This window comes from Oratosquilla oratoria, chromosome 39 (genome assembly GCF_046742065.1).
Source record: "Oratosquilla oratoria isolate Oo_2021 chromosome 39, ASM4674206v1, whole genome shotgun sequence".
In the NCBI taxonomy this organism is placed as follows: Eukaryota; Metazoa; Arthropoda; class Malacostraca; order Stomatopoda; family Squillidae; genus Oratosquilla; species Oratosquilla oratoria.
In genome coordinates, this window is record NC_134815.1 from 11,695,938 (window position 1) to 11,710,808 (window position 14,871).

At 37.0% G+C, this 14,871-nt stretch overlaps 1 protein-coding gene across 2 annotated transcripts in view; it reads right to left on the reverse strand.

Annotated features, from left to right (window-relative positions):
- Nucleotides 1–6,591: 6,591 nt before the first annotated feature.
- The window catches only part of Hgsnat (Heparan-alpha-glucosaminide N-acetyltransferase), a 62,662-nt gene continuing 54,382 nt past the window's right edge, over nucleotides 6,592–14,871 (reverse strand). The window contains exons 10-15 of one of the 2 annotated variants that reach the window (XM_076176531.1): nucleotides 12,801–12,968; nucleotides 12,048–12,166; nucleotides 11,696–11,862; nucleotides 10,841–11,027; nucleotides 10,365–10,477; nucleotides 6,592–9,185 (exon numbers count right to left, since the gene is read on the reverse strand). In XM_076176531.1, coding sequence (XP_076032646.1) covers nucleotides 9,001–9,185; nucleotides 10,365–10,477; nucleotides 10,841–11,027; nucleotides 11,696–11,862; nucleotides 12,048–12,166; nucleotides 12,801–12,968 — 939 coding nt within the window. In that variant the 3' untranslated portion in view covers nucleotides 6,592–9,000. The remainder of the gene's footprint in view (nucleotides 9,186–10,364; nucleotides 10,478–10,840; nucleotides 11,028–11,695; nucleotides 11,863–12,047; nucleotides 12,167–12,800; nucleotides 12,969–14,871) is intronic. The other variant, XM_076176532.1, reaches the window with a different exon arrangement.

The following is a 14,871-nucleotide window of genomic DNA, read 5'->3' on the forward strand; positions in this document are numbered from 1 at the left end:
GTTATTTGCTGGCGACACTGCGCTTGTAGCAGGATCAGGGGAGGGATTGAGGAAGTTAGTGACAGAGTTTGAGAAGGTGTGTGAAAGAAGGAAGCTGAAGATAAATGTGGGCAAAAGTAAGGTGATGAGATGTACAAGGGGAGAAAGTGACAGCAGGCTGGAAGTGAGCATTAAGGGTGGAAGACTGGAGGAAGTGGATAGTTTTATACTTGGGTGCGAGTGTGGCAGGAAAGGGAGGAGTGGGGGTGGAGGTAGATTGTAGATTGAGAGAAGTGAGTAAATGCCTTGGTGGATTAAAAAGTGTCGTGAGAAATAGACATCTGGAAATGGATGCTAAGAGGAGGTTATATGAAGGAGTGATTGTGCCAACACCACTGTATGGAGCAGAAACATGGAACATAAGAGAGGAAGAGAGAAGTTTGAATGTGTTTGAGATGAAATGTCTGAGAAGTATGATAGGGGTTACTAGGCTGGATAGGGTTAGAAATGGGGAGGTAAGGAGGAGAACAGGGGTGGAAAAGGAGCTGTGAGATAGGGTTGATGAAAGAGTATTAGGGTGGTTTGGACACATGGAAAGAATGAGTGAAGAAAGATTAGTAAAAGAAGCGTGGAAGGCAGAGGTGGAAGGAGTGAATATGAGAGGACGTCCTAGGATGAGATGGATGGATGGGGTGAAAGGGGCATTACAAAAGAGAGGAATGTCTGAGGAGGAAGGACGGGAGAGGACAGAAGATAGGGTTGAATGGAGAAGGTTTGTGTATGGATGCTGCTGTGATGTATAAGGGGGAGTGGGTGGGGATGGGGGTGAGGAAGTATGTGTGAGAAAAAAATTGATGCAGCCCGAAGGGATTTCTCCCCGTCTTCTCCTTTTCTGCATTAGGGGACGGAGAGGGGGGGGTCGCCGAATTTATGAAGTGGCCTTGCTGTGGATGTGCTGTGTCTTGCGACATTGCTTCTGACCCAGGGCAGTGGACAGGATGCAGGGATGACCCGTCATCCAGGAGGTGCCAAAGGATTACAAAGGATTACAAAGGCGGAGCATGCCGACAGGAGACCTTTTGATCCATATCTAGGTCGGATGCAAAAAAAAAAAAAATCATATCAATAATAAAATAATAAATAAAAACTATAATAATGTAAATAACAAATAAAATACATAGATAAATGCATAGGTATAGTTAAAATAGTAAACAGGTAAAGAGTAAATAATAAATTGACATATAACTAATAATAAATGAAAATCAGACAGACAAATTATAACAAAACAAAAACAAATAATATAACATATATTATAATCATTACAGCATCTTAGATATTTATCTAAATGATTCTTAAAGCTTCGAACTGAACTACATTGCACTACCTGTGCAGGAAGTTTATTCCATTCATTAACTACACGGTTGGCAAAGTTGTTTCTACCTACTTCCAAATTGAATCTATTTCCGGACAGTTTGAGACCATTGTTTCTTGTCTGATTCTCATTCAATGTGAAAATTTTGTCACTTTTGATGTTGTCAATTCCCTTTAAAATCTTAAAGACCTGTATCAAGTCACCTCTGAGTCTACGCTTTTTTTAGGGAAAACAGATTCATGTGCTTAAGTCGATTTTCGTATGATTTATTTTTGATATTTGGAATCAGTTTTGTGGCTCGCCGTTGTACTTTTTCCAGTCTGTCAATGTATTTAATGAGATTCGGTGACCATACGGAAACAGCATATTCCAAATGTGGACGAACTAACGATTTATATAGCTTGTTAATGAGTGATGGACTTTTGAAATCAAAAGATCGCGCAATCAATCCTAGAATCTTATTTGCTTTCTTAGAGGCTGAAATACACTGCTTGGATGATTTGAGGTCGTTACTGATAATTACGCCGAGATCTTTTTCACTATCCACTTTTGTTAACGAATTTCCAAATAACTTGTAATCGTACTTACTGTTATTTTTACCTTGCATTTACTTGTGTTAAATTTCATTAGCCACTTTTCAGACCATTGCTGTAATTGATCTAAATCTTCTTGAATATCTAATTGGTTTGAGTGATCATTTGCCACTCCGCACAGTTTTGTATCATAAGCAAATTTGGAAACAGTAGATTTTAGTCCATGGTCTATATCATTTATATATACTATGAATAGAAGGGGCCCAAGAACGGAACCCTGAGGAACTCCACTTGCAACACTTTTCCATCCAGAAGTTTTTCCATTTAAAACAACTCTCTGTTTTCGACCTTTCAACCAATTACTAGTCCAACCTAATAGGCTACCACTTATTCCATGCAAAGCTAATTTAGTAAGTAGTCTTTCGTGTGGGACGGTATCAAAAGCTTTTGCAAAGTCTAGATATATGAAATCTATATTGTTTCTTTTATCATAATTCGAAATAACTGTGTTGTAGAATTCGAGTAAGTTAGTCATGCAAGAACATTTCCGTCTGAAACCATGCTGGCTATCATTTATCAAACGGTTACTTTCTAAATGATATTCAATAGCATCTCTGATGATAATTTCCATTATTTTTCCTACGATTGAAGTCAAACTTATTGGCCTATAGTTATTTGGTTTCTTTTTGTCACCTTTTTTGAACATGGGAGTAACGTTAGCTAGCTTCCATTCTCTTGGGACATCTCCTGATATGATGGATTTCTTGAAAATAATTTCTAATGGAACAACAATCTCATTTTTCATTTCCTTTAAGATTCTTGGATGCCAACCGTCAGGCCCTGGTGTTTTATTGTCTATACACCTTTTAATTTTTTCTTTTGTTATATTTACCGTAGTGAGTAAGTTTAACCCAGACTTTTCACAGGTTTCAGTTTGGAATTCACTTTGAGGTGTTTCGTTTACGAATACCGAGCTAACATAATTGTTTAAGATATTACACATTCCTTTATTTGAATATTCAAGTTGACCGTCAGCAGATAATAGTGGACCAATGTGATTCCTAACAACCTTTTTATCTCTAATGTAACTATAGAATTCTTTGGGATTCTCTTTGGATTTATCAGCGATGTTCATTTCGTATTGTGGTTTTCTTTTTCTTATTGTCTTTTTTAATTAAATCTCTCTGTATTGATACATAACTTTCATAGTCATTAGATGCACCCGAGCACTTATATTTCTTATAAGCCTGTCTCTTTTTAGCAATACTTTTTTCAGTTTCTTTGTCGAGCCACTTTGGGCGAGCCTGATTTGGGGGACGTCTGTCCTTAAAAGGAATGTAAGTTTGAATCATCTTAGTGAGCATATTTTGAAATATTTCCCACATCTGATCTACAGGTCTTTCGTTTAATTTTGCCTCCCAATCTGTAAGCTGAAGCTCCTGACGTAGTCCTATGAACTGAGCTTTACTGAAATCGGGTATTTTAGAAGCACAAGTATCTATTCTAAAATTGTTTAGGAGTTTGAATCTGACTAAGTTGTGATCGCTATTTGCAACAGATTCACCGACTTCTACATCAGTTACCATGCTTTCGCGGCTAGTGATAAAAAGATCGAGTAAGTTTCCATATCTTGTGGGCTCTTTTACATGCTGAATTAAGTAATTGTCACCAAGAAAATCAATCAAGCGACTACCTATATGGCCATGTTCAAGGGTCATCCAATCAATGTCAGTAAAATTGAAATCCCCCATTATCAATAAATCCCGGTTGCAGAAACTAGACAGTTCTTGAAATAACAGTTTGTCGTCTGCTAATGATAATGTCTTTGGCCTATATATTACACCTATATTCATTTTTTGTCCATTTGTCTGGGTTAACTCAACCCACAAACTGTCATATGCATCCTGTTTCACTTTCTCTAAAACACAAGCATGAACATTGTTTTTAACGTACAATAGAACACCCCACCTTTCTTGTGGTTTCTATCCTGATGAAAGTGTTTAAATCCCGCAATATTAAATTCAGCTTCGAACTCTATACCATTTAACCATGTCTCAGTTATTCCTATCATATCGAGATTTTCGCTTTTGACATACGCCTGTATTTCTTGAAATTTGTTCCTAATACTACGAGCATTAAAGTACATGGTTTTAAGAAACTCGTGATTATTTCTTTTTGACACATTTTGAGTTTCAATATCATGTCTTATATTATCATTTTGTTTTCTATTTATGCCTTGCTCTATATCATTATTATTTGGTCCTTCATTGACATTCAATGCCTCATTAACATTTCTCCTATCAAAATTAACAATTCCCCCATCACGGACATCTGGTCGATCACGGTCATCCGATCTATTTTGTACATTTTGTCCCCCTACGTCACCGTGATTCACGCCGGCCTCCCGTCGTTCAGTGACATTATGTCCGGCATCCCTTTCTAAAATGATATTTTGTCCTCCAGTGACATTATATCCTACCGTGATATTTTTTCCTCCACTATAATTACATCCCATCGTGATATTTTGTCATATACACAGAAATATTAATGGTAACAGTAAATGAAAAAATACATACACAATCATATACACATGGAAATAATAATGGTGATAGTAAAACAAACAAAAAATACAAAAGAACAAAACCTTGTGGCTGAAAGGTCCACAGGACATTTGGTACCATTAGGAAATTTGGTACTGTTTTACTATCCTATTAATCATAAAATTGTCTAGTTTAAATAAACCTAAACTCAAGTTAATATTATTATCAAAAAATTTCTTTATGAAACAGGATTCATTGATGTTCCTATCTAAGGCTGAATTACAATAAACAATTTTCTTAACGTTGTCCCAGTCAATGTTGTGGTTTGTGTCTCTAACATGGACAAAAAACCCACTAGACATTTGGCCCGTCCTTATACTGTACTTACGTTGTTTCATCCTAATATTCAATTCTTTACCTGTTTGGCCAATATAACAGGAGCTACAGTTTTTACAGGGAATACTATAAACACATCCTACATTATTACAAGGGGAATTTTTAATAAGGAGCTCTTTGATGGTACTGTTTTTGAAAATAACATTAATATTAAACTCCTTAAGGATGCGAGGAAGTCTTACAAGATTATCATGAAAGGGAATAACTAAAAGATTTTTCTTACAAAAAGTATCTTTTTGGGTTGTATTGAAATAAGACTTCCTGGCCCTATATTGTGCTTTATCTATAACATATTTTGGATATTTCAAACCCGATGCAATGTCATATATTTTTCCTATTTCTTGGTCTAAAAATTCTGGACTACAAATTCTATAAGCTCTTAAAAACATGGATGAAAAAACAGAAACCTTAGTATTAATATGATGTGTAGAATAGAAATGAACATATGACAAAACATTGGTTGGTTTCCTAAAAATGTCAAACCTAAAACATCTATCTTTTCTAATAATAGAAACATCTAAAAATGGCAAAACCCCTTATCCCCAGTTTTAAGCAATTTGTATATGGAGTTCTTTGAAAGGGAATTGTTACCTTGTATTCTCCCCCGTAAAGTCATCTGGTATCGATATGTCGATGACATTTTATGTATTTGGCCTACTGATATTAATTTGGACAATTTTCTTATTAATTTAAATGACTTTGTGCCTTCTATTAAATTTAAAATTGAGGTTGAACAAGGTAACAAATTGCCATTTTTAGATGTTTCTTTTTTGTACAAATTGATAATAATATTACTTGTGTTTTGGTTTAACTAAACAATTTATAATCATAGGATAGTAAAGCAGTACCTAGTTTCCTAATTGTACCAATTGTCCTATGGACCTTTCGGCCACATGGTTTTTGTTCTTTTTATTTTATTTTTATTTATTTATTTTTTCTTGTTACTATTACCATTCTTATTTCCATGTGTATATGAATGCATATGTATTTTTTTATTAACATTAACATTTCCATTTGTGATTGAATGTGTTGTATGTATAATGTCCGAAGGTTTTATTTGGCTATGACCTCTCCCAGTTTTCTTTCTTCTGTATAAATATTGTGTTCTATTTTTTCTTTCTTGTACTCTGAGGATGTCGTAATAGACGAAAACGTTCAGTATTCCGACTTTGATTTCCCTGTGATTTCTGCAATATATATATATATATATGTGTGTGTGTGTGTTCTAATTCACAACCGAATTGGGCAATAAATGAACTAAACAATAAGGAGCAAGGTGACCAGAAAAAAAAAAATGAGAAAATAAAAACATAAACTTAGTCAATTTACGTCGTAATGGTTCATCCCATGTTTTCCAACAGTGACTAGTCTAGTCCTCCCTGCGTGTTCTCAAATATTCAAACTGATGACCATTTCCCTGACACAGCCGATAACGTGGACCAATGAATTTAACAATGTTACGAAAGATGATAAGATGAACTTTTCGTCAAACGGGATGTCATCAAGCCAACAAGTGACTGAATATGTACACACACACACGCGTTATTGTGATTATTTTTGCAATATATATATATATATATATATATATATATATATATACATACATACACACACACACACACACACACACATATATATATATATATATATATATATATATATATATATATATATATATATATATATATAAATATTGTGTGTTAGGACTTTGTTGTCATTGACCTCGATCATAGCTTGATCACAGACGAAACTGAAACAATGTTTACCTTAGAAAAATTGAGGATGTAAACAACAATAAACGAGAGTATCTTCAGTGATTTATTTATTTTTTCATTACCAAAGAAATGAAAATAAAATATTACAAATGCCGTTTCGTAATCATATACTATCAAATGGCAAAAATGATATGCAATGGCTCAACTGTGTGTGTGTTTTTTTTAATGCGTATCAAATGTTGCTATTTGGGTGCAGTAACGTTTCTAAGTTATGATCTATCGATGACTGGCATTTGCTCAAGCTTTCCTATAAACTCTTTCGCTGCGTTTTACGACTTCAGATAATTCTACTCGTCTAACGATAGAGTCAGCAAAGTATCTCAATAAATCGGAGACAAATATGGCGACTCTGCCCTGTATTTAGCTCATCCTACCATGCACTAGACATTTATTTACTGTGTATGTAAGGACACGCGTGTACATTTTAACGAGGAAAGATAAACACGAGATATATTGATATATTGAGTGGCTGTCAGTTACATTTTTTTCTCTCTCATAAATATCTAGAACTATTATTCAATGCTCCCGACTGTGTTTTAGTTGCAAATAAAGTTGAATAAAACAGAATGGAACAAAACAGAATAGAGGTAAATAATATAAAACAGAGTAGAAAATGAAACAAAAACCAAATAGAATAAAATAAAGTAGAATAAAGTAAAATAAGATTTTATAAATAAAATAAGATAGAATAAAGTGAAACAAAAATAAAATAAAACCAAACCAAACAGATTTAAATAAAAAATAAAACTACTGAACGGATCATCAAGAAAACTGACAAAATACACACGTCAGCGAATCGTGATCCAAATCTAAGTTTCAGAGCAATCCGTCACCAGAAATGCTCAACAGACCCCATAACATTCAAAAACATTTCAAAACAATGTCAACATTATACATCTTATCACGTAAGCTACCAGATGTACGATGTCTCTCATACCGTGGCATTCAGGGAATTTCTCACGGTCGAGTTGTCTAGTTTATATAAATCGCCAGTTCCCTCCCAAAACATAACATCCACATTTATCCATATTGCCGCCAGGCGATTTTATGTAACCAAAAGAGACTTTCCGCACTTAGAAGATTAAACACAATTTCGATTAGTCTTTTGATTGCGAAAAGCGAATTACATGTTCGATCCAGACTCTCTTCGTTCGCTTTTATTCAGCCATAGAGGGGCCCTCCGCAATCAGAGGGTTAGTGGCCGAGACAGGGAAGTCTTTAACGTGTGTATATTATTTCTTGGTCATGTCTTTGGTGTACTCTGACGGTCTGTTCTAGACACCCTGGCCAACATTTCTGGACCACAGCGACGCCTACACGATCAGCACTATTGCACAATGATTTGTATTACTTGTCAGTGTTGGCAGTGTAGAGATAGCATTGATGTAACCAAGGTGGACAATAACACTAAGTCAATGTACTGTATCAATGATACTGATCGTGTAGGGAGTATATTGGAGTACCGAGCTGATTGACTCCTTTTATAACAACATAAGGTACTCTCCCATTCGTTAGGACACTTGATAAATGATTTCGTTCATCTTTCCGATATCCATCCGATAAGGAAGGAGTTATGCTTATGTCGATTAGCCTCCTTTCGTATAGGAGAGTGAATTTCCTTTTGTTTTTGGCTACAACCAGGTTTCTTCGATTATCCCTGTGGTGTAGCAAGGTCACACCTTAAAGAATTAGTTTTCTGTAATGTATGCGCACCATTAATTTCCTGTATTAATTGTCACCCATTGAATCCAGTAGTTATGTAAATACATCTTGAATAACAGTTTTATGTTTCTCATAGCAATATGTAAGTATGTATGAGTGTATGTACTAATATTCTATATAGTAACAATTGTAGTTTGTAAACTGATTTGTGTATATTTCTCCTAAATATGAGATATGCACTTTATGTACAGCCGTTAAGACAGAGGCCTGATTCACCTAGGGTCACGTTGTAAATCGTATTAATAAGTCCCTAACCGCCCAATGTCAGAAGCCCTCTATTATACACTACTATCTTTTCATCTTCTTACAGACATTATATCCCTCCCACAAAAACCGATCCCGCGCGATCGGGTGGTCTTACCTCGCTAGTCCGCTAGTCACGAGAAAAGTAGAGTACTTCGTTGGTAATGAAAGGGATAGAGGTGAAAGCGTCTTCAGAATCGATCTACTTCGACGATCAACGTCATCTACGAACTCAACAGCCAACCTCAAAGTTATTTTTATTCGTAGATATTTTAAACTAATTATTCTAATTTTTCTTCGGTCGCAATACACCCAGACCTAACTCTAACTTTCTCTGACACTACTTTCTATTTTTTTAGGGATCCCTTTCTAGAGATCCCCTAAGAACCCATTTCGATACCTCGTAGGGTTACTGAGGCAGAACTTCGGGAACACATTTTCTAAACAGTGTAGAATTTCCCTTTATGGTGAAGATAGATGGCTATGAGAACCCACAGTGTAGTGCCCCATAGACACTCGGTGAGGAGAATGGCGTGCGTGTTCATAGGTCTTGCTAAGATGTAGTGGAATGGGAACAGGTTGTAGCAGAAGTTGTGACCAGCATACATTAGGATACCGTTCATTCCTGTGAAAGAAAAAAATAACATTTCAATAACCTGACAGTGAATGGCGTCATGATAATCTTTTCGCAAAAATACCAACAAAGAAATTCGTCCCGTGTCGGTTTGAGCAGATTCTCTTTTTTTCATGTCCCTCTATTGAACACTGACAGTTGCATCTGCCTAGCTGTAGTTGACAAGACCGACTCAGTCTTAGTATTCCGTTTATTATTTATTTATTTATTCATTTATTTTTGTTAAGAATAATCGGCTGGTGTTAAGCCCCTTGAGAAGTCAGTATCTGCAAACTGTCTACATAATCCTGTTATTGTTACTGCATGGTCCTTTGACGTTTAATACTACACAATAATAAACTAATTCAACTTAAAGAATTAAAAAACCACACAAACCTTAAACATAGAGCACAAAACAGTAAGAATAGTCATGAACAACACTAAATCTCTCTACCACAGGAGGTTCCTGACTGCGGTCGAAGCCATCACCTTTAAGATTAAAGATTCACCTTCGAGCACGCTCACAATGAGGTCTTGGGTCTTGCCCTTGAGTTATCTACAGTCAAGGATCAGCTCCATCGAAGAGCAATGGAGAGCCTCGGTCTTGGAAAAGAGCTTTGGAGATCATGGCGTTGGTTCTTATTAACTGGCGGTCATGCGTAAACGTAGAATGCGCTCACCAATTTTGAAATTAACATCCGATGTTTGAGCATCAAATGTTTATTTCAATGCCTCACCAACAGGGTGACGGATTTCAGGATATTTGTTCTGGTAAAATGAGGTTCTGTGTTCCATGTCCATTCCTCGGCCGAATGAAATCGTCTAAATTTAGCAAAAAAAAAAAAAAAAAAAAAAAAGTAGTGTGCTGTACACCACTCTGCTGAAGATCGTGATGTTAATTTTGAAGCAGTTATCTGAATCACGAGGGCAAAAATATTTCTTCGAGAACTCGAAGTTAATCTACAGTAAAGTAAACCAAGTATCTCTTGGTACAAAAGGTATTCTTTAAGACAGGTGTGACACCTTTGTCATTGAATCTCCATGCAGCTAAACAGAATCATCTGCTTTATTCAATATAAAACGAGTAGGTACCTTCAGGTAAGGAAAGAGTTGCAAGAAGAGTTTATCGGCCTGTTAAAGGAACTCCCACCCCTGTGTACTTGTTTGGTAGAAAAAAAAATATATTCTCACCTGCTTGGTAGAAAGGAGCCCCCGACCAAATCCCCTGGACGTCGACGACCAGGTAGCAGACTGCGAGCAGAATGAATGCGAAGCAAGACGTGACGCATACATATGACAGGGACCTGGAAAAAAACGGGGAAGGATAATGTGTCGTTCTCACATGAAATACATTTTGCTGGTTTACCTGTTACATATTGATGAAAATATACGACATGTTGCATATGCACCCGGAATTAATTAAGTTTCAGTCCTATTATCTAACCTCAGGAAGGTAACAGTAGCAATAGTAGGCCCTACTATCCCTCCCTTCTGTTATTCTCTTTAGCTATCTCTTTGACCAACTCTAAAAACTCACCCCTTCAGAAACGCTTTTTTGGCGGCGCACAAAATACAATAGCAGGAGCAACCGTCCAGATGTAAGTCTCCAGATAGATTTTTTTTTTTTCATAAAGATTTCTTCGAAAAAACATATAAACCCAACTTACCACAGATTCTTGTTGACGGGGATGGGGCCGTCATTCATGGATCCGGCGCAAAGGATGGCTCCCAGGATCCCCAAGACGACTCCCCAGATCCCCCAGCGAATGACCCGGTCCTTCCAGTCGGTATAGACCTGGATGGTCATGCCTGCCTGCAAGCCGAGGAATACCTGGAAGATGCTTGTCATCGAACCTGTTCAAGGAAGAACAACGAGTGAGACTTTAAAAGAGTCTAGTCTACAATGATGGAGATACAACTCTTTGAAGAAATGTTTGTGCAAAGACGTGGGCACACACACGTGGAGATAGAGTGTATACATGTATATAAATGTGTGCGTGTGTGTGTGTGTGTGTGTGTGTGTGTGTGTGTGTGTGTGTGTGTGTGTGTGTGTGATGTCACAACACTGACCATAGATCAGTCTATGAGTTCTGTGTTTTCGTTTGGAAAAGTAATCATTTGCACACACACACACACACACACACACACACACACACACACACACACACACACACACACACACACACACACACACACACACACACACACACACACACACACAACTGCAGCAGAAGTCGTTTTTATAAAAAAAAAACAGAAATTATATAAAAGCTATAACTAACGCGATGACATTTTCAATATTCAAATCCATTTTTTTATCAAGACCATTTTCCGGATCCAAAACTCCAGATTGATAAACATGTTTGCATCTTAAAACTACATAAAACCCTGTTAAACGTTTTCATAATAAAATAAAACTGTATTTAGCCAAGAACACAACCTGCCTGGTAGACATGCTGATATTATACAAATTCTTCAAAAGCCGTTAAATGTTCTAAAACTCAAATCCAACCGTCACTCACCAAGAACCCCTTCTGGGTCAAAAGCTCCTGACTTGTAGATATGCTTGGCTGTTGGATTCTGGTAGATGTGGGTCACTCCTACGATGACCCTGTCCACCAACCCTGTGGCTCCGCCTATGCAGTCCGGGCCCGTATTCTCATGAAGTCCCCCAGGGCCAAGATAACCCCTGAGGCAAAAGAGAACGTGTAAAGTTTACCCACTCACATTCTTCCCCCTTCTCTCTCTCTCTCTCTCTCTCTCTCTCTCTCTCTCTCTCTCTCTCTCTCTCTCTCTCTCTCTCTCTCTCTCTCTCTCACCCTCTTATTACCACCTCCCCCACCAACAAGCCCCTTCGTCAAGCTATGCACGTACGTGGGGCAATTGGGAACGGGCAAGAGGAACACGATGAGGCAGTAGACGGCCAAGAGCACCAGATGGATGATCCATTGAGGCCAGAGTATAGCGATATCAGCCACCTTCTCTAGTACGCCCTGCACAGGAGAGGAGTCTTAGGGATTACTTCGCCATGGGATAGATATGGCAATCTCAGCCTTAAGACAAACTTGTGTACCATCCAGTGGCAGATCCTGGACTAAATTGGGGGTGGGGGGCTAACCTGAATTTTGTAAATATAGATGACGCTTTGGGGGGTTAACCTGAATTTTATAAATATAGATGACGCTTTGGGGGGCTAATGTGAATTTTGTTAATATAGATGATGCTTTTAAACAGATGTACTCTGTAGCATGAATACGATGATTTTGAATATAAAATGAAGCATGTGTTCTCACTTGATTTAGTTTTCTTCAAAATATTGGGCAAAAGTAACACTTAATCTTTCATTTTTAAATATTTGCCCTCAATAATTTGTTGAATATCCTTCCAATCATTCTCACTGAGGTGTTTTATCAAATGCTGGATTATTTTTCTGACACTGTATTATTGCTTTCTTCCATATACTGGTGTACATAAGGCAGGTTTCTCGACCTCTGCAACGAGGTAATAATAAAAACAATAATAATAATAATAAAAAAAAAAATTGGGAGGGACTTCAGCCCCCTCAGCCGCCCCTTTGGATCCACCACTGGTACCATCGTATCTCAAGTCTAAAAGATTCTTCCTCACTTTATACTGTGATGTCTGTGCCGGCGTCAGGATCGACGCGATGGACGCGACGACGAGGTAGGCGATAGCGAAACGCTGAAGAACGCCAGGGATCCGGTACTTGTCCAGGTAGAGCCAACCGCCCAGTGAGTTGAGGATGATTCCGATGATGAACAACTTCAGTGAGCGCTGAAGATCAATAACACACTTTACTCAATGATGTGTTAAATTTGTGTTGGTCTGACTGGGTGGTGGTGTATTCTATCCTCTGTATTTCTTTGTATATTTCCCCCGTTCTTCTTCGTCATAGCAGTTCTAGGATCAGATGCACTGACCTTGGCATTTCTTTATGTATAATATAATTATAAGACTCAACAAGAGTTAGACTAAGTGAATCAAAACATAAAAATATATTCGACTATATGCGAAACTAGTCAGGAATAAACTCAGAGTAAGACTCCTGTGATTCCTACTCCATTTACGTCATATATATATATATATATATATTTATATATAAATATATATATATATATATATATACATTTTTTTTTTTAATCACTGCATACTCTGCATTGGTGATCTTCTTAAGACTTTCTATTCTTCTGAGTATTTTCTTCTCTGAAGCAGTGAGAGAAAATATAACATTTCCGGACAAGTCCATGTTTGGAAATAAAAACCAACATTTAACGACGTTAGGCATCTTCTGGTAATTTTATTGAAGACATTTCTTACAAGAATTTAAATACAGAAAAAAGACAAAGGAGAGGTCAATGGTAACACGTGTCATGTTCTATTGGTAACGCGGGATGCTCCGAAGGGTTTTAAAGTACCACACATATTTTGTTGAATATTGATTAATGACATAGTAAAAACAGCCTCTAAACATTTCAGTTTCTTTCTGTTATTATTCTTAAACAAAATTAAGGTGCTTTTATTTAGCTGGTCCTGTGTAATGCTGGTGTTGTGGGATTTTGTTACGTGGGTTTTTATCGCGCCATTTTGCATATGTTGTGTGAGCCTCTGAGTTAAAGTTTGTGTGGTATGGCCTATATACTCTTCTTGGCAAAGCACACCGTCTTTGTACAAATCACATGAGTATTTATATACCACATTATTTTTCTTGAGTTTATCCGTGGTAGCTGTCATATTGTTTTTCAAAAAAGGTAAGATTGATATGAACCCTGATGTTAAAGAAATTTACAAGCTGAAAGTACCAAACGCAGAGGTTTTGGTAAGAGTTCTTTGCTCACAGCTGAGCTGCGTTTAGCAGCAAAATAACTCCGGGAAAATAAGGATATTGTAATACGTAGGGCGGAAAAATCAGACCTATTTGTTATTCTTAACCGTTCTGATTACATTGAAAAAGTTGAGAGCATTTTGCAAGACACATCCAAATTTGTACGTGTCAACCGAAATCCAATAGATGACATTCGTAAGAGAGTTACTAAATGAATTGCTTCTTCTAACGCATTAATTGATGGTGTTAAATTTGCCCCACTACAAGGTCATTACGAGCCGGATATTTCTATGGAAATGTCAAAACCCACAAACCTGGACACAAGTTGAGACCTATCATCTCACAAATACCCACACCTACATACCATTTAGCAAAACAACTAAATGAACTGATCACCCCATACATCCCCACCTTCCACACTCTCCGCTCTACGGATGAATTTGTAGAATTGCTAAAAAATTCTAACCCCCAAGATATTATCTCTGGACGTGGAAAGTCTTTTTACGAATGTTCCTGTTGAATAGACAATTAAGATAATCTTACATGACGTTTTCCACCATGTAAGTTTGCCCCCTCCAAAAATCCCTCGTCACGCCTTGGAGAAAATGTTATAGATATGTACCCAAGAAGTACCTTTTAGATGTCCATCAGGCAGAATTTATCGCCAGTTAGATGGCGTTAGTATGGAAAGTCCTCTAGGAGATTTATTTGCACAGGCATATATGTGCCATATCGAGAACCACGTCATCGATACTTTAAACGTTAAACCTAAATTGTATCTTAGATATATAGATGACATTTTTGTAGATGTAGAAGGAGAAAAACACCTTGATGACATAAAAAACAAAATAGAAG